At 38.6% G+C, this 25,616-nt stretch overlaps 1 protein-coding gene across 5 annotated transcripts in view; it reads right to left on the reverse strand.

The window, feature by feature from the left end:
• snx29 (sorting nexin 29) overlaps window positions 1–25,616 on the reverse strand; it is a 175,160-nt gene that overhangs the window by 147,691 nt on the left and 1,853 nt on the right. For all 5 annotated transcript variants that reach the window (XR_010899997.1, XR_010899996.1, XM_067429107.1 and 2 more), the window contains 9 exons: window positions 24,657–24,709; window positions 24,438–24,562; window positions 22,252–22,432; window positions 19,660–19,730; window positions 19,291–19,545; window positions 17,987–18,350; window positions 13,690–13,814; window positions 13,411–13,504; window positions 13,237–13,319 (listed from right to left, as the gene is read on the reverse strand). Coding sequence is in view for 3 of the 5 variants with exons in the window: in XM_067429107.1 (XP_067285208.1) it covers window positions 13,237–13,319; window positions 13,411–13,504; window positions 13,690–13,814; window positions 17,987–18,350; window positions 19,291–19,545; window positions 19,660–19,730; window positions 22,252–22,432; window positions 24,438–24,562; window positions 24,657–24,709 (1,351 nt within the window). In the remaining 2 variants the exon portion in view is untranslated. The remainder of the gene's footprint in view (window positions 1–13,236; window positions 13,320–13,410; window positions 13,505–13,689; window positions 13,815–17,986; window positions 18,351–19,290; window positions 19,546–19,659; window positions 19,731–22,251; window positions 22,433–24,437; window positions 24,563–24,656; window positions 24,710–25,616) is intronic.

Here is a 25,616-nt window from a genome sequence, read left to right on the forward strand (position 1 = left end):
CAATCCTGAGGCAAAAAGCAACTTCTCAACAAAATATAACGAGCCCTGGGGAACAAACAAACCCAAAGGACAAAAAAATCTTCAATTCAGTAATAAAACCCGAACCAAGACAAACTCCAAAATAATCAATATCCATAAAATCATACAAATTTACTCATAATTAAAGTAATATGTAAATTAATAAATCAAAACGATCAAGAGGTAAACAACGGACCCACTCTATAGTGAAATCATATGTTGGAGTCACAGAACATTATTAAATGAACATTATTAAATTAAAAGTTTCTTTATCGTTGAAAATTAGCATTCAACTCAACTTGGGTTACACATGTAGTGTTGTCACGACGCCAAAATTCCAGTAGTCAATACCAGGGCTTGACATTAACCAATCCGCTGGTGGATTTCAGCAGTGGACTTTTATAGAATATATACATTTTTCAATTGTAGTCTTTTAAAAAGGCATCTGAAACAAGCATCGTAGTGTTGTCAAAAATATAGATTTTGATACTGCAATGTTTCCAGTGCAAATTTTCTAAAGAACAGATACATCTTACCTTCTCATTTCTCCAACAGCGAGTTGATAAACAAACCCGCCTCACCTCATTCGCTCGCTTCATTTAATCTGGATGAATATTGTTGGAGTTGATGAATTTTGGTGTGGGACTGCGCATAATTTTATTCCCAAAGATTGTTATGCTTACACCCAAAGTGCATGAACATAAAGCCATCTTGAGTTTGTTTTCCTTATTACACTTAAACAGTAAAGTGAACGCAAAATAAGGGCAAAATGCCGGTCTTGGTGCGTATCACAGAGTCAGATGTTATGGGTTACTTCAGCGATTAGCATATGGCTTTCTATCAGTAGAAACCCTGGAGTATATTTGAATGATTGTGCTAATTTCATTTTCTACTACATTAATGATCTAGCTGAAATACAGATTTGTTAAGACCTGGTCTGTACCAATGCAAGTACAATTTCATGGTTCTTTGTATCATAGCAAAAAATATTGGAACTCAGTTCATTATAAATGCTAATAATAAAATGTATCCTTCAAATAATTTTAGTCAAGTAACAGGGATGCAAAAGGGTGAATGGGGTAAAAAAAAAAAAAAAAAGAGGTTAGAAAATTGTGTGGATATAGAAAACATTCGTAGTAAATAGACGCATCTGTGTACATTTCTTTGTTTTATTTTTTCTGTAGTTTATTTCTACCCCCCACCCCCCAAAAAATTCTCACCGGATCTACACAAATCTCGTAGGTGAACAATTTTGAGCTCAAAAAGGTGAATTCTCACAGAAAGGTGAGGAGTTTGCATCTTAAACATTAAAAAGGTCAAGTGAAACATTTGTAATAAAATGAAGAACAAAGAACCATTTTTTGGTATTTTCCATTGCTATGGTTTTCACTGTCAATCTCTGCACTTTCAGATTCAGTTCTGCATTTAAATTTGTCTCTCCCAAAACTTCTGCATGGAGTAGCAGCACTAAAAATAAAACTTTTCTGCAAATTGTTATATATACCAAAAGTGCGCAAATAATACTCCCTCCCTAATCACTTAAGCTGTCAATCACTTGCAATCTCACTGAGTTCCGCACTATTGCTCCCCTTATACACAAAAAAACACTCTACACTGCATATCAATCTCATATTTACATCAGCTTCACACTTTTTTTTGGTTGTAATGAAAGGACTCATGAGAACTCATTCACCCAGCATGAGATCACATTAAACAAAATCTCTTCTGCATAACAAACACTTCTGATTCATCATTACGTTAATGTCTGTGATTGGCTACTATGCTTAAAAGGTTAAAAATGAAATTGATGTCATTAATGACTCACCCTAATGTCGTTCCACACCCGTAAGACCTTTGTTCATCTTCAGAACACAGTTTAAGATATTTTATATTTAGTCCGACAGCGTATCTAAGTGTATGCACACTATACTGTCCATGTCCAGAAAGGGAATAAAAACATCATCAGAATAGTCCATATGTGACATCAGTTAATTAGAATCTCTTGAAGCATCGAAAATACATTTTGGTCCAAAAATAACAAAAACTACGACTTTGTTCAGCATTGTCTTCTCTTCCTTGTTTGTTTTCAATCCTCAAATAAAGATTCAAACAGTTGTAAATCAGCGTATAGATTCATGATTCGGATCGCGTGCCAAACTGCTGAAATCACGTGACTTTGGAGATTCGAATCATTGATTGATTCACTGATTCATAACCGTTTGAATCTTTATTTGAGGATTGAACACAAACACGGAAGAGAAGACAATGCTGAATAAAGTTAGCCTGACAAGCCAGACCCACATCAAGATGTTTGGTCTGGAAACTCACCATTGACAGGGTTCAATCTGAGGGGCGGGATAAACGATTGTCTTACAAACTCCCTCTGCATGCCGTGCATGCAATTGGATATCGCTACAACCAACCAGAGCAACGAAGGTGAAGCGGAGCTAGTTGACAGATTAAACTTTCGCCGTATCCGGTCGGCAAAACTCAGAACACATCTTCCCTTTTTAAGAATGACTTCAGTGCCATTCTTTGTTATTTTCTCAGAGAAAAGCTTAACTCCAAGTCCTCCAGAGTCACGGTCAAAGCTGATTCGAAAGACCGCCGTTAGCCAGTTTCTGTGTTTACTAGAAGCACGCGCAAGCACAACTCGGCCATCATTATGTTAAGCCCCGCCCACCGACTCTATACACAATGTTATTGGCCCGGCCAGAGTATGACGTTTACAGCTCAGAAGCGTAATGAGAGACACTCGCGAGATTTTGCTATTTTTGGACCAAAATGTATTTTTGATGCTTCAAGGGACTCTAATTAACTAACTGATGTCACATCATGGACAGTATAGTGTTTATACACTTGCATACGCTCTCTGACTAAATATAAAATATCTTAAACTGTGTTCCAAAGATGAGGTCTTACAGGAGGAACAACATTAGGGTGAGTCATTAATGGCATCCATTTCATTTTTGGGTGAACTAACTCTTTAAGCTGCAATAAAATATAAACATAAATATTTGCCGCTCTTCACAGAATATTCCTAAAAATATTCACGGGAGCATTTGAAAGCAGTAACCTATCAGCTGCTTTTTCAAGGGGAGTGAAATTATACATATAAGCTAAATATATAAAGCTATATATATTAGGGGTTGCACCAACTAGTCGACTAATCGACTAGTCGACCTTAATGCTCTGTCATGACGCTTTAAGCTTGACGTCGACTAGTCGCTGGCCTATAGAGGGCGCAACAGGATAAGCAATTCCTGGCACGCAACACACACACATAGCCGATCACACATCACGCGGAGATCGCGCGTGTGAAAACCATTCAGTAGCGCAGAAATGTATTGTCAACACTGTTCTGTGATGTATCAATAAAATAGCTTAGAAACTGAAACGTTCTAGCATATATTAACTACAACTCACAGCTTCACTATTAGTATAGTAGAGAGACGCTGCCAGGAAGAATTAATTCACACACAATCACTTACTAATGCATTCATATAGCCTACATGTAATCTTTATTGTGCTACTTTATCTGTATCTTATTCAGAACGAGCAGAAATCTGTGAGAAATATAACAACCAGAAGACAAAATAACTGTTACAAAAGCTGTCATGTAGGATCAATAACCTTATGGGCAGCGCTGTCATATGCCAGCTGTGCACAAGAACCGAGTTCGAGTCTCAGCTCAAGGTTCAGGTTTTTTTATTTATTTATTTTATTAATGACGTCATCAGCGACTAGCCGACGTCGACTCGACTTTCATCACATAAATGTCGACTTTAAAAAAATAAAAGTCGTTCAACCTCTAATATATATATATATATATATATTATATATATATATATATATATATGAAGCTTCTATATAAGCTACACTTTTAACATCATTATGAAATTCACAATATTCCCTAATAACGTCAGCAAAATATTGTACTAATATTGCTAATATTCTATGCATGACCTAGCCCTTCCAGTCAATGCCACGACAAACCAATCAGAATTGAGCATTCCAAAGAGTCAGGTAAGTGTTTTCTAACAAGGACTGTTTGAATTGGCTGTCTAGTCCTATGTGCTTATTGGACTGTTTCACATAAATTACAGTACAATAATTATACACATAGCAGCACTACATTTAACAGAACAAATAAAAAAAAATAGTCTGAAGGGCTGTTTTCACCAACACAAAGGATTTTAAATGTGCAATGCACTGTGCTCGTCACAGTTATGCTACACAGGACCGTGAAGAAGTGTGTGTTTGCTGGAGAGGGATCTGGAGCAGAATTATTGCGGATAAGCCCACTCCCTGTCCCATAACCCCTCATCTGGAGGAGGAGAAACACACCAGGGTGAGGCGGTCCAAGTATGTTTGTAATCCTGAGAGAAAGCAGGCAGAAGCAAGTACAGGAGGCAAAGCTTTGACTTTCTTCCCAGAAAGCAAGGTTCACAGACAGCAGTCTGAGACACCTGGCACTGGTTCACATTTAGCACATAGGCTTTTCATCAAAGACTATTTACGGTGTATTATGGGCATTGAGATTCCCTCTGGAGAAACCTGAGATTAAGAGTCTGCTCCAAAAGCACATTGGGGTCACCCCTACTTGGGATTGAACCAGCAGTTTTGTGTAACGATACACTCGTCACATATTGGTTCGATACTCTATACTGATCTCGCAACACGATACTCTCATGACACCTTAAACGAAGCCAACAAAGTTAAAAGTACACTATGTAAATTTTGGCCCTCTAGTGGTTAAAAAACAAAACTGCAAGCTTTGAGGAAAGAACATTGTTTCGGTTGTGCGATTTTATTACACACTCTGTCGAGTTTTTTTTTTTTTTTTTTGTCTTGTCAGCAGACACTCCCATGTTTGCCGTTATTTTAAATTAGTGATTTCCACACAATATATGCGTCAAAGAAGCCAAAACAACTTTTCTCTATTCGCGCACGGTGAGTGAAGCTTGTGTGAAATTTCCTGCCGGGCAGATCTAAGATATAAACACTTATAGTTGGCTTACCAGAGTGAATAAGGGAATATCACTCTGGTATGTACATACACACAGACACAGACACACAGACACACAGACACACAGACACACAGACACACAGACACACAGACACACACACACAGTATTAAATCTTGTTTTCTTTTTTCTATCTGACTAAATTAAAAAAAAATTTAACTCGATTACTCTTAAAATTCTAATAAATTATTAATGATAAAATAAGGTGTTTATCTAACCCATAATTGTTCAATTTCATAGATATGGTTTTGATGATTGAAATTTGAATTTAAAAAAACATATGGTAACTGATGATAATAATTGACTGTTTAATACCATATACTGTAAAACATAGATATTTTATGATAATTTTTCACATTCACAATTTATATTTTTACATCGCAATTTATCAGGAAATTTTACGATCATTACACCCTTAAGGATGCAACATACTCCGCAAGAACAGAGAAAAAAGTTCTCGCTGTGACATCATTTTGTCCTCGCAGCCCTGGTTTGGGAGTTCTCGCAGCTTGTTCTCGACACATCACCTGAGCAGAACTTTTTTCTTGCGGGTGTTCGAGAACTATTATGTGATTGGTCAGACATTTAAAGTAGGCGTGGTTAATGCGAAGAAACGCAGATGATCGGCACCTGCTTTTCTCGTGAAGTGTGGAATGTACTGCCAGAACGAACTTTGTTCTTGCCACCTCGAAAAAACGAACAAATTTCTTTGTTCTTGCAGAGTATGTTCCAAGCTTTAGGGAAGCCTAAATCCTGAAAAAAGGTTACGTTTCTCATTTCTGCATTATTAGCATCAGCGAATGCAAAATTGGTTGGACAAACAGATATTAAAAACAATTATACCATGGTCTGTTTTAATACTCGATTCTGATTGGCTGGAAGGTGTGCAGTAAAACCGTTTAATGCACAGGTAGTTCCAGTCAGTTTGATTACAGTTCAAAATTAATCCGCCACTATAAACACTGGTAACCATAGTAACACAGTTACGCTTGCAAACAGAGTGACAGTGGCAGCTGGCAGTATCAACCACAGGTATACATATCTATGGCAACTTTAAGTGACATGAGACATTACGTGACACACAGAAGCCAATGGCACATATGTCACTATGCGAAGATATGTATACGTATACATATCTATAACTATGCGCGTATTGTATTGGCACCTCCGTGGCACATGCGGTCTTCATTGTCATGTCACTGACATTATCGCGACTGACACTGACACCTGCATGACACCGAGTTGCGGAACATGTCGCCGTGTGTCGTGCGTTTTTTACATTCTATCACGGTCGTGACACCTACACTGACAGACTCGAGCACCTATATTATTATTTTATTTAATGCATTAAATGTAATGTGTCTTTATGACGCGGGGTTTATTTCACACTAGGCTACATAATGATGATTCGTTCAAATAAAGATTGCCTTGTCACTGCAGTGTTGCCTGTCATTCATAAATAATTTTAATAAATCCATTAAATAACCATTTAGTTATGTTCGATATGCTTAAGCTTCAGACTGACATAAAGAAGAGATCGCGAACGCATCTCTCTCTCTCTCTCTCTCTCTCTCTCTCTCTCTCTCTCTCTCTCTCTCTCTCTCTCTCATCTTTCTATTTCAGTTCTCTGTCTCTTTCCTTTAATAATGAATTTAAATAAATGTGGTAATTTGTTCATATAAAAACATTTCGATGGCTCTACTTTATTTAAAGTGACGGTGTGCTAGAACTAACGAGACGTAAGAAAACTACCGTCATTTTAACCCGTCTCTTAAAAAACCTCAGGTTAAGCTTTAACTTGTTTTTAACTTGGCAAATAACCATGGTATAAGTGGGATAATCCACGGCTACCCATGCATTAAATGATTTTAATGCACGACCTAGAGGCAACCACCCTTCGCTTCACGTCGAGCGGTTCTTCGCCTCTACGCCGTGCATTAAAATCCTTTAATGCATGGCTAGCCGTGGATTATCCCTTACTTAACACAATGTTGCCAATGTCATTAAACATGTTTTAGCAAATCAATTTACAGTTCACCCAACAACAACAAAAATGTATTCTATCGTCATTTACTCACCCTCATGTCGTTCCAAACCAAACCTGTTTGACTTTTTTTTTTCTGTGGAACATGTGATATTTTGAAGAATGTTTATAACCAAACAGTTTTGATTACATTGACTTCTACTGAATGAGCAAAAAAAACAATATTTCTCAAAACAGGGTCTTTTGTTTTTTACAAAAGAAAGAAAATCAAACAGGTTTGTAAGATATTATGAACGTGAGTAAATTATGACAAAATTATCATTTTTAAATGAAGTTTCCTTTTAGAATGTTGTATAGTTGTTTCAGCATATAAGCAAACTAAGCTGTGAATAAAGCACCTTTTTGTAGCACTAAAAAACCAAAAAAGGCACATAAATAAGATGATCCAAGTCAAAAGGCTGTCTAGCATATAGCTGATAAAAACAAAACCAAGGAGAAAACTGCATTTTCAAGCCTTGAATGTAATGTTCGATGTATCCATAATCAAATAGCAGTTAATAGGTTATTAAAGCATATTGCGAAAGCCACGTTTGATCTGAAATTGAATTTTACTCATGTCTGAAAGCACAAGCAGATGGCACTCTGCATGAAATATTTTCTTGCTTTCATCTTTTCTCCTTTTTATTTTTGAAAGCTGAAGTATAACTGGATCAGTCACCTCCAGCCCCATCTCAAAGTTGTGTTTTGTCCAGACAAAAGACAGAGAGAGCGAAAGAGGAACAACGTGAGTGTGTTTCACACTGAACCAACATTGCCCTCATCTGGAGAGAGGAAATATGCAGGGGATGAATTAAAAGAATAGAAATCCCATCTAAGTGCAGAATAATATCTGTACCTACAAGTGTAGTATGTCTAAACAGCACAAAGATAAGGTAAGGTATAAGATTACCATCATAATTTACAGTTTCAAAGGCATGTTTTTAAAGGGAAAGTCATATGGCCAATATTTAAACAATGATTAAAACAGTCTCACATCTGCACAAAACCACTATACAACAGAGCGGTAGTCACGGCAAATTACCTCAATGATACCATCTGTCCACAGCACAAATCCTCAAAGGCCTACATGCTTAAGCTGAAGCTCAAATATGCAAAAAGTATAGTTAAAGGAACAGCTCACTCAATTAATGTTCTATCATTACAGAGATTTAAAGTCTTAATTATATCATTGCTTATTGACCTTCATGTTGCTCCAAAATGATAATTTTAAAAGAAAATTCATCAAGCTTCATCCATTCATACAACAACAAAGTTAATAGTGACCACATTTTTTTAATTTCAGACTTGGTACAGAAGTCAGTACTTTTGATAACACGACAGACTACACGTTTTATTCCTCAACACATTAGGATAATCAGTGCTGAGGAAAAGTGATGATGCACAACCCAATTAAATTCTGCAAAGAACTGCAATTTAAGGTAAAAGGGTGAATTCAGAAATCCACTGCCACTTTAATATATCAATATATTTAACAATACACATATACACAGTGAGGAAAATAAGTATTTGAACACCCTGCTATTTTGCAAGTTCTCCCACTTGGAAATCATGGAGGGGTCTGAAATTGTCATCGTAGGTGCATGTCCACTGTGAGAGACATTATCTAAATAAAAAAAATCCAGAAATCACAATATATGATTTTTAACTATTTATTTGTATGATAAAGCTGCAAATAAGTATTTGAACACCTGTCTATCAGCTAGAATTCTGACCCTCAAAGACCTGTTAGTCTGCTTTTAAAATGTCCACCTCCATTTATTATCCTAAATTAGAAGCACCTGTTTGAGGTCGTTAGCTGCATAAAGACAACTGTCCACCCCATACAATCAATAAGAATCCAACTACTAACATGGCCAAGACCAAAGAGCTGTCCAAAGACACTAGAGACAAAATTGTACACCTCCACAAAGCTGGAAAGGGCTATGGGGAAATTGCCAAGCAGTTTGGTGAAAAAAGGTCCACTGTAGGAGCAATCATTAGAAAATGGAAGAAGCTCAACATGACTGTTAATCTCCCTCGGACTGGAGCTCCATGCAAGATCTTACCTCGTGGAGTCTCAATGATCCTAAAAAAGGTGAGAAATCAGTCCAGAACTACACAAGAGGAGCTGGTCAATGACCTGAAAAGAGCTGGGACCACCGTTTCCAAAGTTCTTCTTCTTTTTCTTTCGGCTGTTCCCTTCAGGGGTTGCCACAGCGAATCATCTGCCTCCATCTATTCCTATCCTCTGTATTCTCTTCTCTCAGAATGATTACCTTCAAGTCCTCCTTCACTACATCCATAAACCTCCTCTTTGGTCTTCCTCTTGACCTCCTGCCTGGCTCTAACCTCAGCATCCTTTTACTGATATATTCACTCTCCCTCCTCTGAACATGTCCAAACCATCTCAACCTGGCTTCTCTAACTTTGTCTCCAAAACATCTCACATGTGCTGTCCCTCTGATGTACTCATTCCTGATCCTATCCATCCTCGTCACTCCCAAAGAGAACCTCAACATCTTCAGCTCTGGTACCTCTAGCTCTTCCTCAGGTCTTTTTCCCAGTGCAACTGTCTTCAAACCATACAACATCGCTGGGCTCACTACTGTCCTGTACACCTTTCCTTTCATTCTTGCTGGTACACTTTTATCACAATAGACCTGAAACTTTTCTCCACCCATTCCAACCTGCCTTGACATGCTTCTTCACCTCTTTTCCACATTCCCAAGTGCTCTGGACTGTTGACCCTAAGTACATAAAATCCTGCCCCTTCTTTACCTTTTCTCCCTGTAACCTCACTGTTCCACTTGGTTCCCTCTTTCACACACGTATTCTGTCTTGCTGCAACTAACCTTGCTTCCACTACTCATTCCCACAACTTCATTGTATGGCTCATTTCGCTTAATACCTCTGTAGATTCCACAACTCTGCACATCTCCCTCTCACTGTCCCACTTCTTTCTAGCGAACCTCTTCCTCTGGATACTCTCCTGAACTTCTTCATTCCACCACCAAGTCTCCTTGTCTTCTTTCCTCCTTCCAGAGGACACACATAGCACCTTTCTACCTGTCTACCTGATCACTTTGGCTGTAGTAGTCCAGTCATCTGGAAGCCCTTCTTGACCACCTAAAGCTTGTCTCAACTCTTCCCTGTAAAAGACACAACACTCTACCTTTTCCAACTTCCACCACTTTGTCTTCTGCTTTGCCTTTACTCTCTTCATCTTCTTTACCACCAGAGTCATCTTACACACCACCATCTTATGCTGTCTAGCTACACTCTCACCTACCACTACTTTACAATCGCTAATTTCCATCAGATTACAGCATCCACATAAGATATAGTCCCCTTGTGTGCTCCTGCCACCACTCTTATATGTCACCCTGTGTTCCTGCCTCTTCTGAAAGTATGTGTTCACCACAGCCATCTCCATACTTTTAGCAAAGTCTACCAACCTCTGTCCTTCTGGGTTCCTTTCCTGAAGACCAAACCTTCCCATCACTTCCTCGTCCCCACTATTCCCTTCCCCAATATGTCCATTCAAATCTGCCCCTATCACTTCCCTCTCACCTCTGGGAATAGTTTGCATCATTTCTCCAACTCACTCCAGAATCTGTTTTTCTCATCTTGCTTACAACCTACTGGTGGAGCATAGGCACTAACAACATTCAACATCACACCTTCAATATCCAGCTTCATCAACTTATCTGACACTCTCTTTACCTCCAGAACATTCTTCACAAACTCCTCCTTCAGGATCAGTCTAACTCCATTTTTCTTCCTGTCCACACTATTATAAAACCCTGCTCCAATGCTTCTGGCCTTGCTTCCTTTCCACCTGGTCTCCTGGACGCATAGAATGTTAACCACCGTTTCCAAAATTACTGTTGGTAATACACTAAGATGTTGTGGTTTGAAATCATGCATGGTATGAAAGGTTCCCCTGCCTAAACCAGCACAAGTTCCAGGCCCGTCTTAAGTTTGCAAATGACCATTTGGATGATCCAGAGGAGTCATGGGAGAAAGTCATGTGGTCAGATAAGACCAAAATAGAACTTTTTGGTCATAATTCCACTAAACGTGTTTGGATGAAGAAGAATGATGAGTACCATCCCAAGAACACCATCCCTAATGTGAAGCATCATGCTTTAGGGGTGTTTTTCTGTACATGGGATAGGACGAGTGGAGGAGAAGATGACCAGGGCCATGTATTGCGAGATTTTGGGGAACAACCTCCTTCCCTCAGTTAGAGCATTGAAGATGGGTCAGGGCTGGGTCTTCCAACATGACAATGACCCGAAGCACACAGCCAGGATAACCAAGGAGTGGCTCTGTAAGAAGCATATCAAGGTTCTGGCGTGGCCTAGCCAGTCTCCAAACCTAAACCCAATAGAGAATCGTTGGAGGGAGCTCAAAGTCTGTGTTTCTCAGCGACAGGCCAGAAACCTGACTGATCTAGAGAAGATCTGTATGGAGGAGTGGGCCAAAATCCCTCCTGCAGTGTGTGCAAACCTTGTGGAAAAGTACAGGAAACATTTGACCTTTGTAATTGCAAACAAAGACAACTGTACCCAATATTTACATTGATTTTCTCAGGTGTTCAAATACTTATTTGCAGCTGTATCCTACAAATAAATAGTTTTAAAAATCCTACATTGTGATTTTTTTTTAGATTATGCCTGTCACAGTGGACATGCAACTAAATTATTTCTACTAGTTTGAATGTTCTCTTGAATTGTTGGTTTCATTCCCTTTAACTGAATTATATGCTTGGACTTTTATTTATTTTATATTTTATTTATTTATATTATATCCTTTTACTGAAACACTAAAGATGAATATTGTCTGTACTGAAGAAGAAAATGTATTCTGTACGTTTTGGAGAACTATGCTGTTTTCACTTAATGTGCCACCAACTCAAAACTTGGACTCCAACCACATATCTGTGTATGTGTACCAATGTGCCAGTGTTCTTTATTACAGATCAGTATTGGTGTTGGATTACAGGCACCCTAGGAGATGGGTGGACTTCTTTTCTGGGCAAGCTGGCACCTGCTCCAGACCTTGAAGGTCACTTTGTGCCTAATTCCCTAATTCCGGGCTGAAAACGTCAACAAGTGATCTATAGAAACGCGAGTCTGATTAACTGACAATGTGCGGAAGTTTACTATAACTATTTCTTTTCTCTGAGCCAATCTCAGAGAGAGAGAGAGAGAGAGAGAGAGAGAGAGAGAGAGAGAGAGAGAGAGAGAGAGAGAGAGAGAGAGAGAGAGAGAGAGAGAGAGAGAGAGAGAGAGAGAGAGAGAGAGAGAGAGAGAGAGAGAGAGAGAGAGAGAGAGAGAGAGAGAGAGAGAGAGAGAGAGAGAGAGAGAGAGAGAGAGAGAGAGAGAGCAAAACGACAGCCCACGGAGGACAGAACTAAACATTCAAATATAGCCTAGTTTCACTTTACACTAGATTGTGATAATGTGATTTTATTTTAGATTTTTAAAACCTTAACGATACCCATCCCTACTCTTGGTCTTCATTCTTCACAACTGGTATTGTGTACTTGTCCGGCTATCACCAGACCAAGATTAATCTTTTAAGACTGAACATTGGTCTGGGGAGTCTGCTCAGTATTTTCTACTGCACAAGAGGCGTGATCAACAGGCATAGTTCAAATGACTCTGTATGCAACTGGATAGTCCTTCAACCAATCAGACCACAAGAGGCGTGATAAATGGGCATTGATCCATTCTTCTCTATCCATCAGTGTTAAACCCGCCAACAGCGCACAAGGTGGATAAGCCAGTCTGTGATTGGTTCCCGTGTGACAGAAGCAGGATTAATTAATGTACAGGTTTCCAGCCTGAGCTGAAGGGCAAAATCAAATCGCCAGCAGATCAGGCTGGGTTTACCCAGTCTACTTGTGTCCTTAACTGTTGTCCCTTAACATAGGTTTCAAACAGAGATGTCGACAAAGAGGCAAACCTTACGGACTGCAGTTTTAAATTCTTAAACAGTGTAGTGGTTTGAAATTAGATAAATAAGTTAAAAAAAATTACAATTATTTAAGGGTGACCTATCCCTTTAAATTTGTATAAACAATTTTCCAGTGAAGTTGTAACCTTCATAAATAATAATTAAAAAAATAGATATCTGGACAATAATCTTAGGTCAACTCACCAATGGTCATGGACTCGGGAAGGCCAGGGGTTGGCAGAGCACTGGTCACAGGAGCAATCTGCGCTGGTGAGTCGGGCTCCATGCTGAAACAGCAAAAGTTAACACAGACACTAAGCATCAGTCTTTAAAAAAACAAATTACACAAAAAAAAAATTGTTCTTTTGTATCAGATACCTAAATTGGAGTTGGCTTTGTTTTTCAATGTCAGTTGGTGGGCTTGAGCTCTCCTTCTGTCCATGAAATTCGACATTCTCAACTGAACTACCAGCTGAAAGTACAAAAATAGCACATTTGTCCACACCAGAACCATAGTCAGATATTTTCACACTCAATTAAATAGTAGTACATTTAAGTTAATATAAATATGCCTGTCACATTTATGTGGACAAGAACATGAAAACACAGAAACATGTCCTTGAATGAGCACAGTGTCTGACAGGCTGTGGATCTGACCTTGTTGTGTGTAGGGCTCGCTGGAGGCCAGAGGTATGAGAATGTGCGAGTTGTCATTGTCATTCTCTGTAATGATTTGCCTTGGACTCCATGTAGAAACACTGGATAAACTCCCCACAACCATCCTATGCAGATCAGAATGCCATGGTCACACCTTATTTTATTGTTTCTTTGTCACTCCACAAGTACTAAATATTAATGAACAACACATACTTCCAATAGGATTAGAGTTTAATGTTAGGTGATTGCAATTAAAGGATTAGTTCACCCAAAAATGAAAATTATATCATTAATTACTCACCCTTATGTCGTTGGACATCCGTAACACCTTTGTTCATCTTTGGAACACAAATTAAGATATATTTGTTGAAAGCTGATGGCTTCAGAAAGGCCTCCATTGGCATTCAGTACATTCCCACTCACAAGACCCATAAAAGGCACTAAAAACATCGATACAAAGTCCATATCACTACAGTGGCTGTAAAATAATTTAACGAAGCAACGAGAATAGTTTTTGTGCGCCAAAAAAATAAAAATAACGACTTTATCCGCCAAGTTATTGTCTTCCGTGTAGGTCTCGGACGTGAACTCACGTGATAGCGACGCTCCTCCTCTTCCGGGTCATGTATTGAACGGCGGATCTGCGTCATATTGCATGGGTCGAGTTCACGTCAATAACTTGGTGGATAAAGTCGTTATTTAGATTTTTGTGCAAACAATTACTATTTTCGAAGCATTGGAAAATTATTGTACAGCCACTGTAGTGAGATGGACTTTGTATCGACGTCTTTAGTGCCTTTTATGGGTCTTGTGAGTGGGAATGTACTGAATGCCAATAGAGGCCTATCTGAAGCCTTTCTGAGGCCATCAGCTTTCAATAAAAATATCTTCATTGAGGGTGAGTAATTAATTAAATAATTTAAATTTTGGGGTGAACTAACCCTTTAAAGACCCTGTAAAGTCAGAATTAAAGGGGGGGTGAAATGCTGTTTCATGCATACTGATCTTTTTACACTGTTAAAGACTTGGAATCCCATACTAAACATAGACAAAGTTTCAAAAGTTAAGGTGGACGTTTGATGGGAGTATTTCTTTGTCAAAAATACTACTTCCGGTTAGTCATAAGTTTCGGCAAGTTTTTTGAGATCATGCGTCCCCATTGACGTTAGTGGGGGCGGAATTTCCTTGTATGGGCCTTACGGACAATTCTACCGGAAGCGCGTGAGAGAGAGCGAGGGAGAGAGCGAAAGCAACAGCCTACGCCCATCAAAGCGCTGGCTTGTAGGATACTGGACAGGTGACAATTACACAGCACATAACAATGTCACCAAAAAAGTGCGTTTTTGGTTGCCAGACCAAGACAGTCCTGCACAGATTCTCCAAAACCCCCCGTTAAGGCAACAGTGGATGTAATTTGCTTTTCCGGATCAGCAACTGAGTTGCGCGAATGTTTATATCTGTTCGCTGCATTTCGGTGCCGACTGTTTCATAAACAAGGCCCAGCTCGACGCCGCATTTTCCCAATCGCCTAATGCTGAAGGATGGAGCAGTCCCAACGTTAGAAGGCAGGGTGAGTGAGACTGCTTCAAATGTCTGTGTTTTTTTTTAGTCCGCTTACTGTCTGAACAAACCACGCGTAAACACACAAACACACGTGCACAACTGCACTTCCCACATGTACACCTTCAAAGACAAAAATACGACGATATAATTCAAGTATAAATATGTAAATAACACAAGCCGCTAAGCATATTATATAGTTAGTGTATAACTTGTAACTTACCACATACAGACGTCCTGCTCTAGTCGTTTTTGCTGCTGCTCCTGTTCAACTGCAGCCTCTGGGTCTGATTCCGGATCATAGATGTATGGCTGTATCTGATTAAAAGCCATATTTTTATTTTGAATAAAGTTTTTTTCCCGCTGTTAGGGATGACGGACTCGACTCAACACACAGCGCGCTGCTGCACACGTCATTATTTAGCTCCGCTCACACGACACGCCCCCACCCGCTCGGCTTTTTTCGTAAAGACTCGGAACAGCGCATCTTTCTTATATAATTATTAAAAAAATAAAGACTTTTCGGAGATATGCAGGATGCAATGCTACTCTATAGGTACTCAAGATTGACATGACACTGACTGAAACTGAGTGTTTCACCCCCCCTTTAAGTATGTGATCTGAGTTTGTCACACCACAGAAAAATATGTTATTAACCACCAAGCCAAATTTGAATGATAATAAAAGTCGCCAAGTAAATAAAATAAGAGATCAAAATCTTGAAAAAATGAGCAGTATTCTCTGCTCTCAAACGCTGGGGGCGTGTCCGCTGGCTGCACCGAAACCACCCCAACTCGCGGGAAAGCTACCTCTGCCTCACTCAAATGTCACCGCTACAACTGGAAGGGATGCTCCTAGCAGCTTTTTAATTGGGTTTATAAAGCCATTCATGTTTGAGCCTCCAGAGCCAGAAACAAACTTAGAGGATATTGACATATTCGAAAACCAACATCATCCCCCTCGATCTGCAACAGAATGGTCCGTGCTTTTTCCTCTCCGTTTTATGCAATTTAGCTAGTTATGTAACTAGCGTAAACGTAGCCAAATAAAGTTAGGCTAGCAATAAATAACAGAATAAAGTGTATTTTGCCACTTTAAAGTCACATATCAAACTAAAAGATATAATATAGATATTACAGATATAATATATACAGTTTTACAGATATAATAGTTGAAATCACTTGTCTAAGGAAACATATTGTTGTAACTTAAATATAAACAAAACAAAATCACGTTCAAGGGTGGCAGGATTTAGTTACTGTGGACTAATATAACGTTACCTGCTGTAATTATAACATAAGCACACAAGGAAACTTACACTCATTGGTTGGCACGTAACGTTAATGCGGATGATGTCGGCACCGGCTGTCGGCGAGACGGGAGGATGAAAGCGGGAGATAGTCGTTCAGCCCCATTCACCAGTAAGCGGATTATCAGTGAATCCCAGTTGTCTCCGACGAAAGTTTATAAAACTATCCTGTGTAAAATGATCACTATAGAGGCGGTTGTTGGTGGTGATCCTCAGCTCTCCATTAAAGTGGCTCTTCACAAAATGAATCCACCTCTTCTTGATATGATCGTTTTTCAGATATTTAAATAAGGACACCGATCTGTTTTGTAAGTGACTACATCCAGGTAAGGCATTTCCGTAACGAAGGCATAGCTAGCTAGCAAACTGTAGGCTATAAGTACTCGCAATTCAGCGGAAATCTGATGCGAATGTGCTCTAGTTATGAGCCTCAGTGGCTCCAGTGCGTCATCGACAGTAGGGGCGGGGCCAGGCTCAAAGGCTCCAGTGCATCATCGAGCCACCATGTTAGCCCCGCCTAGAAAATCCGGAGTTCACAGTCTTTGCAATGTGTTTTAGCAATACATTTCTAACATTTATAATGCCTTTAGCATTTTTTTTTATAGAATTGCCTTTACAGGGACTTTAAGTACAACTAAGTACTATGTAAATATATTACCATTTTTTTACTGTTTTTATTTTTTTTCTAATTATTTAGAATAATTTTGAGTAAGTGCATTATGTGCAGCTTAATATTTTTTTGAAAACGATGAATAGGAAGTTCAGAAGGACAGCATTTATTTTAAATATAAATTATTTGTAACACTATACATATATTTACTTGCTATTACTAACTGTACTACTATTACTAACATTATTAATGTATGTCACTTTAACCAATATTAATTTCTTTAAAAAAAAATATATATATATTTATATAAAAACACGTATATAGTTTATATAGTAGAGTGAATGGAAACGAGTGAGCGAATGTGCATAGTTTGTGCTTGCCATTAATAATCATTTGAATTTTAGCAAACCAGTAGTAATAAAAAATATATTTTTTGAATTCTCTCATGATAACTACCAGGTATAAACCTTAATCAAACTATTTAATAATCAATTAAAAAGGAATTTATACCTGTATGATATTATGCTATACCAACATTGGACCAGCGGTTTGGAAAACGGAAGGATGAATAATTCAGCTGTAGGCAGCATCTTCTGGCGAGACACAGGAATTTATTCGGCTCGACCCTCACTGTGCATTATGGGTATTCTCTGGTCGTAGAGTGTACATCAATTGCGGTGCATTATGGGATTAAATGAGCACACTCAATAATGTCCACTATGGTTTTGGAAGCCACTACACATGGCTGTCCCCTCAAATACTGCCCTATTTAAGGGTACAGAGGCCTGATTTTTGGAACAGCCTTTAAGAAAACTCACCGCTCCCCACTCCCATGATCCTCCTGTGGGGTTTCCTGCCTGCTCTTTCCATAAATGTCATCCTCTTCCTCCTCCTCCTCATTATCAATGCTCTTGGTGTCAGGCAGCAATCCATTCTGTGAGGGAATTTCAGCCCAGCTCACAATCCCAGGCTCGGTCAGGCCATTATGAATGGGAGAGATGGAGTCCGGAGGGTCCAGAGCCTCCTCAGAACTCACGTGACCCACTGTACTCTTCCTAAGACTCCTCACAATGTCCTCACCAGCCTCGTCCTCATCTTCCGCACCCACGTCCAAGTCATCGTCAAAAGAGATAATGTTCGTGATCTTCTTTTTACGTCTACGCTCTTTTCTTAAACCGGAATCTAAAATCCAATTAAATCAGTAACATGAAGCTGACAAAACAATGGCAATTGGATCTTAATCATCAACTGAATATAAGAGAATAATGCATTAGTAGAAGAACAGGAAATAAAACACAAATTGTATCTTTAAGGGTATAACAGCAAGTCAGTGGGGTAGTAGCCATAAAGGGACATCTTTACTGTACCCTATTTACACCAAAATGCTAGTCATAGCTTAATGGTACACCCAATATACTTTATGCGAAATAACTGGTTTGATGTCATTTTAAAGAAAATCAGAACTAATTTAGTTTGGAGTTTGTTTTGAGAGTTCGAAACTGCTTTCCAAAACAAACTTTCTGGAAAAGTTTGCTCCGGCTGCTAAACACTTGGTTTTAAAGGGTTAGTTCACCCAAAAATGAAATTGATGTCATTAATGACTCACCCTAATGTCGTTCCACACCCGTAAGACCTCCGTTCATCTTCAGAACACAGTTTAAGATATTTTATATTTTAGTCCCAGAGTGTATGCAGTCTATGCACACTTTATTGTCCATGTCCAGAAAGGGAATAAAAACATCATCAAAGTAGTCCATATGTGACATCAGTTAGTTAGTTAGAATCTCTTGAAGCATCGAAAATACATTTCGGTCCAAAAATATCAAAAACTATGACTTTATTCAGCATTGTCTTCTCTTCCGTGTTTTTTAAATAAAGATTCAAACGGCCATGAATAAGTGAGTTTGTGCTATTTTTGGACCAAAATGTATTTTCGATGCTTCAAGAGATACTAATGGAAAAACATTAGGGTGAGTCATTAATGACATCAATTTCATTTTTGGGTGAACTAAACCTTTAAGGTTACAAACCCAGTGACAAGTTATAGTACCCCTAAAAGTACAGGTTTTGCACTTTTTTGACAGTGCATGTGGAATTCTGCTATAGTATGTGACCTAAGCACCTGCAGAAGTGCTGCGGGGCAAGACAGGCAGTGGGTCTGATGGAGCATCTGAGCGAGGAATGAAACCAGGAACCACCGCAGTGGCAGTTCCGATTTCACGCAGAAGTGTGCTGACACCATGAGTAGACTCTTTCCACAAACTGCTCATGCCCTGTGTGGACTCCTTTAGCAGGTCGGAGACAGACGACCCCCCACGGGCCTGGCCATTTAGGTCTGTGTTGTCAATGTTGATGGCAAACAGGATGGAATTGAGCCCTGATGACACATAAACTGAATTGACACTTGCACAAGGAACGATGCCCAGCTACACTTTATAACTTCATGCTAACTACCAGAAGCAAATGGCAAAATATCTCATTTTAATATCACCTGCAGCCATAGTGGGCAGCATACTGGCTCTCTCCTCATCCAGGACAAAAGCCCAGTCTTCATAGAAGGCACTATATATGAGGGAGAAATATTCAGAGTTCAAGTTAGAAGTCTTAAATGTTTTGTTTGCTCATAAATTACATTTCTGTCATTAATTACTCCTCACATGAATTATTTAATTACATACCCTCATGTCGTTCCAAACCCAAAAGACCTTTGTTCATCTTCGGAACACAAATAAAGTAGCCTGACAAGCTAGACCCACATCAAGATGTTGGCAACGCTCAAGGATGCAATAGGATAGCGCTACAATCAACCAGAGCAGCGAAGAAGGTGAAGCAGAGCTAGTTGAAAGATTTAACTTTTCTGTATCTGGTCGGCAAAACTCTGAACACATCTTCCTTTCTTAAGAATGACTTCAGTACCGTTCTGTTTTTTTTTTCAAAGAAAAGCTTTTAACAACAAGTGTTCCAGAGTCACGGCCAAAGCCGATTTGAAAGACCGCCCTTTGCCAGCTTCTTTGTTTTCAAGTAGCACATGGAACCGTCACAACTCTGCTGTCATTATCTTAAGCCCGCCCGCCCGCCCGCCCTCCGACTCTATACACAATGCGATTGGCCTCACCAGAGTTTTTTTCCAGCTCGCAAGCCAACGGAGAGTTGCTAGACTACCCTGGATGCAAATTTGATTAGCTGCCGCTAGGGTGTGTCTAGATTTCTAAGCTACAGATAAAGCTATTTTTGATGAAATCCAAGAACTTTCTGACCACAAATAGATTGCAACATTATTACACACTTTCAACAGATTGTTAAAAAAAAAGTCCATGTGACTCCAGTTGTTCAACCCTCATGGTATGAAGCGACGAGAACACTTTGTGCACAAAAAAAAAAAACTTATTTTAACAATTTCTAATCTCTTCCGTGTCCGTCTCTGACGATGTTTACTTAGTAAACACAAACACAGTGCAGCGCTTCCAAATTCTACGTCAAAATGGCGGCTCAGTTTTAGCCAGAACGTGCGTCGCCATCACACGCATGTGTCGTGGTGCTCATGTGAACAGCATCACGGAACTGTCACAGGAAAAAATTCATTGTTTTTTGCGCACAAAAAGTAGTCTCTTCGCTTAATAACATTAAGGTTGAACCACTGGAGTCACATTGACCATTTTAACAATGTCTTTAATATCTCTCTGGGGCTTGAAAGTGGTAATAACATTGCAGTCTATGGGGGGTCAGAAAGCTCTCAGATCTTAATTTGTGTTCTTAAGATGAACGAAGTTCTAACAGATTTTGAACAACATGACGGCAAGTTATTAATTACAGAATTAATTTTTTTTGGTGAAATAACCCTTTAACCCCTGTTCACACCACCAACGACTTTGTCACTGCATTTCGCAAGTGGGTCGCAGTTAGGTCGCAAGAAGGCCTTCCCACTTCTGGTAGCCTAGAAACGTTTGATCAAATTTACAGATATCATTCCATGTTGTTAAATTTTGGAGGGAAAAGACTAAATATAAAGGGAATCAGTACATAAGATGCTTAATATTAAAGATGAACAAGAAACAGTGAATGCTCTTTACCGTCAGCTATTTATCTGCGACAAAAGCACCGGTCTATCTGGATTCGAATACCATTCAGGCAGTAGTGGTTAATAACATGCGCTCATCTGACTCAGTTCTAGAGATGGGCCAATCATGAACGATTCGTTTTTTTTTAGAAAGAATCTTTAATATGGCTCAGGAACAACGAACATGTTAATTTTGTGTTGTCTGCGCATAACCTCCTATAGGCTCTGTACAGGAAACAAAAATGATTACTTCATTTTTGGGTTGGAGTTATTCATTCTTTTGTAACATGACAGGATAGGCCATATTGGATACAGAAATGTGTTAATAATTCACAACCTTCCTTACAAGCAATAGTAACAGATATTTTTTTATTTTACTCTTACAGTTACGTGATACTTTTCTGGTCTCAAATTTCTTACAATTTATAAATGTGTGCAGTGTGTAAGAGTTGGCTGCCACGTGATGAACAAACGACTCGGACGCGAAGACTCTGGAGGTGAAATAATCATTTCTGTTTCCAGCACAGACTGCATAGCTTCAGCCTATGGGTATATGACATGAAAAAAGAATGAACAAATCGGATCGGGAGGAGAGGTGACCTAACACACTGCTAAGCAATGAATTAATCATTTCTGTTTCTCATAATTTGGCCATGGCTGCATTATAGTTTTTTTCTTCTTTGAAATGAGATCAACATTTGCGTAAAGATGTGGAAATTGCGGAAGATGTGTTGTGAAAATTGCCAATTAACATATAATATTTGAATTATATTTTATTGAAATGAACAAAATGACTTGGAAAAAAAGATTCATTCATTTGGCTGAATGAGATTCAAAGATACAAGTCAGCAAAATTATCCAAATATCCCATGACCAGCCCTCCATTGAAATTAATTTTATCGTGGCACTTTGTCGACGCATGTCACTGGAGGTGTGAACGGGGCTTAAAAGATATGTAAAGAAAAACACAGCAAGGAAGACACACAAAGGCAGACATCCAAAACCAAGAATCATGGGTATCTGTACCCAAGGCGGGCATTATCTGCCAGCAGCATGTGCAGATAACGCTCTAGCGAGTGTTCGTTCAGGGCACAACGAAGCCATGCCCGGCCCCGGCCCAGCTCAGATGTGATATTCCGCAGAGAGTAGAAGCGTTGCAACTCATGGCGGTTGAGGTGCTCCTTCACATAAAACCAGAACGTCAGCTCTGCAACACACAAGAGAGTCTGTTTGAACTGCCACAGCAATGTTCTCAGTTCCATTTAATAAAGAAAAGAGATGATAATATCACAGAAGTTATATACGGTCATTTTGTGAACCAGATTTTAGGAGGTATAGAAAAGATCAGGGATACTTATTCTGAAACTAATCATGGTTGAGAAAAGAAAAATTGAAATCTTTTTTTTTTTCACTGCAACAAAAAAAATAACTACGGTAAATAAATATCAACTGAGATTGAAGACCATTTAAAACTTTTCTTTCTGTATTAATATTCCTTTGGAAATTTTGGTTTCAGATCCTAAATGCCTCCGGATCAAAAGAACATTTTTCTAGTTTGGCATCGAAGTTGTTCAGCTGTCTATGTAACAATTTTTCAAATGGGGTCAACTCAGGGCTCAGGTGGTTATACTTGTCTGAACTCTGTGACATTTTAAAGTGCAGGATACAGGGTGGTGCAGCCTCGTGGTTATCCAAAAGGTTGTGGGTTCTGATGTGATCATTTCACTTGCAAAATCATTATTAGTAATAGCTAAATAAGTGCTTCCTAAAAGAATATTTGTGAGACTATGGGGGGTGGACCTCGGTCTCTCGTGGGAGTTGTCCGGGGGTTTGCATGGCCACAGAGTATATACATGCTTTTAGTTTTAGTTCATTTGAAAGATACCTAATCAGATGATGCAAAACACAACATCAAATACATTATGAAGCTTTAGCGTGACAGATTAGACTGTGGCAACCCTGATCATCGTCTAGGTAATTAATGGAAAAACAATGGCTAAATATTTTTTACATATACAATTCCATTCAAAAGTTTGGGCTCTGAGAGATTTTTATACTTTTTTTTTAAATATATTTGAAAGTTTATTTTACACTCACCAAGACGGCATTTATCTGTTTAAAAAATTAAATAAAACAACAATATTGTAAAATATTATTATTAACATTTAAAAAAAAAAAAGACTATTTAAAAAAATATATATTTCTACACTGAAAAACCTGAATTTGTCATTACTCCAGTCTCAGTGTCGCCTGATCTTTTAGAAATCATTCTAATATGATGATTTGGGGCTTAAGAAACAAGTATTATTATTATCATCATCATCATCCTCAATGTTGAAAACAGAAAATTTATTTGCATTTATTTGAAACTGAAATGTTTTGTAACATTATAAATGCTTTACTATCCCATTTGATCAACTAAATATATATTATTATTATTATAATTATAATGATTATTTTAAAAACATTAATACTTTTATTCAGATAGAATGCATTTAGTAATATGCAATTTTGTAATTATATATATATAATTATATATAACATTACTATTTTCTATATTTTATTAAACATAGAAAATAACAATTCAAAAACTTGACAAGAGTTTATGCATGAACTCATTCAGTGGCGAAGCATGTTCAGTTTCGAGTAGAGTTAATCAAGTATATAACAGAATCTCAGAATCTTACATCACTCAAAACCCCCACTACTTTCTGGGTGGCAATCAACTTTCTACTCTAAAAAACGAAAAGTATTCATTCAGCATTGATTCATTGTATCACTCTTAGTTCTGCAGTTAATTTTAAACAGCTCAAAACCACAGCAGGTGCAGAGACTAACCTCAGAAATACCTTGTTTCTCTTTTTTGCCCTTTTTACAGGGCTTGTTGCATAACCATCTGGTTTCATAAACAGTATCAGCACCTGGTTTTCCTGTATGAGCACTCATAAGCATCTGTTTCCTCTATGGACAACCCAGAACACCACATGTGTTCTTTGTTACTAGGGAAATCTCTCAGGCAATGTCTCTCAGGGGTACCAACTAAGACAAACTCATTAAGTAGGGCAAAGAGTTCACAGAGTAAATGCTTGGAAAAACACTTCTTTTCAGCATGTTCTTTCAGAGAATTATATATTGATTAATATGGCCGCTCAAAAGCTGAACAACTGAAAAAGGTCTGGACATCCATAATTTGATGGAATCAGTTACAGTACCTGCTTCAGTTTTAGTGCTAAATCCAGCAGCATGTTTAATGGCAGCTGCTGTGAGGGCTAAACCGCGACTTTTCCTCAAGCCGTGTTGAAGTACCGCTTCAAACTGGGCACACAGGCATATGACTCTGAAAACAAATAGCAAAGGAAGACAGAAGATTAGCTAAATAAAACAGGATTATATTTGAAGATGATATTTGGCTGGAATAATATTCTTCTCACCTGCTATCAGAATCTGAGGCAATCTCCTTCCTGCCACCAAAGCGAATTTGGCACTGAGAAGATAATAATTGTAAGGCATGTTCAGTCTTTAACATTATTTTATATTACAAAATACTTAGTTTACCCAAAAATGAAAATTCTACCATCATTTACTCGCCCTCAATGTGTTATAAAACTGTATGCATTTCTTTTTTCTACTGAACACAAATGAAGATATTTGGAAGAATGTTTGTAATTTAGCAGACCTTGGTAGCCATTGATTACAATAGTATTCTTTTTCCCCGCTATGGTAGCCAATAGTTGCTCTATCTGCTTGGTTACAAACATTCTTCCAAATAGCTTCCTTTGTGTTCAGCAGAACAAAGAAATGTATAAAGGTTTGGAACTACTCGAGCATGAATAAATGATGGCAGAATTTTTTTTTTTTGGATGAATTATACCTTTAAAATATGCGTTATATATCTCCTTTAAAGGGGGGGGGCACTCAGTTTCAGTCAATCTCATGTCAATCTTGAGTACCTATAGAGTAGTATTGCATCCTTCATATCTCTCCGAAAAGTCTTTAGTTTTATCATATTTATAAAAGAAATATAGGCTGTACCGAGGTGGTTTATGGACTATTGTATGCAACTAGACCTTAGAAGCAAAACGGTTTTGCACGTCAGACTAGTGTAACGTTATACAGAACAACAATGGAGTAACCGTTAGCGCATTTGAATGACGAAGCACGCGATCGTGTCGTTTACTGATGTTTACTCATGCGACGGTAGCCAATAGCAGAGACATTTAAAGCAGTTTAACTCACCGGCTGCTTCAAAAGCAGGACCGAACCTTTATCTCTGGGACCGCTCCGTCAAAAACACAATTCTTTGGTATGATTTGGTGAAGTCCTGTGACAGCAGTGGCGTGTAAATCTACTTTGAGACGCGACTGAAACGATGTTGTGCAGCTTCCCGTCAT

Source organism: Pseudorasbora parva, chromosome 21 (assembly GCF_024679245.1).
Source record: "Pseudorasbora parva isolate DD20220531a chromosome 21, ASM2467924v1, whole genome shotgun sequence".
In the NCBI taxonomy this organism is placed as follows: domain Eukaryota; kingdom Metazoa; phylum Chordata; class Actinopteri; order Cypriniformes; family Gobionidae; genus Pseudorasbora; species Pseudorasbora parva.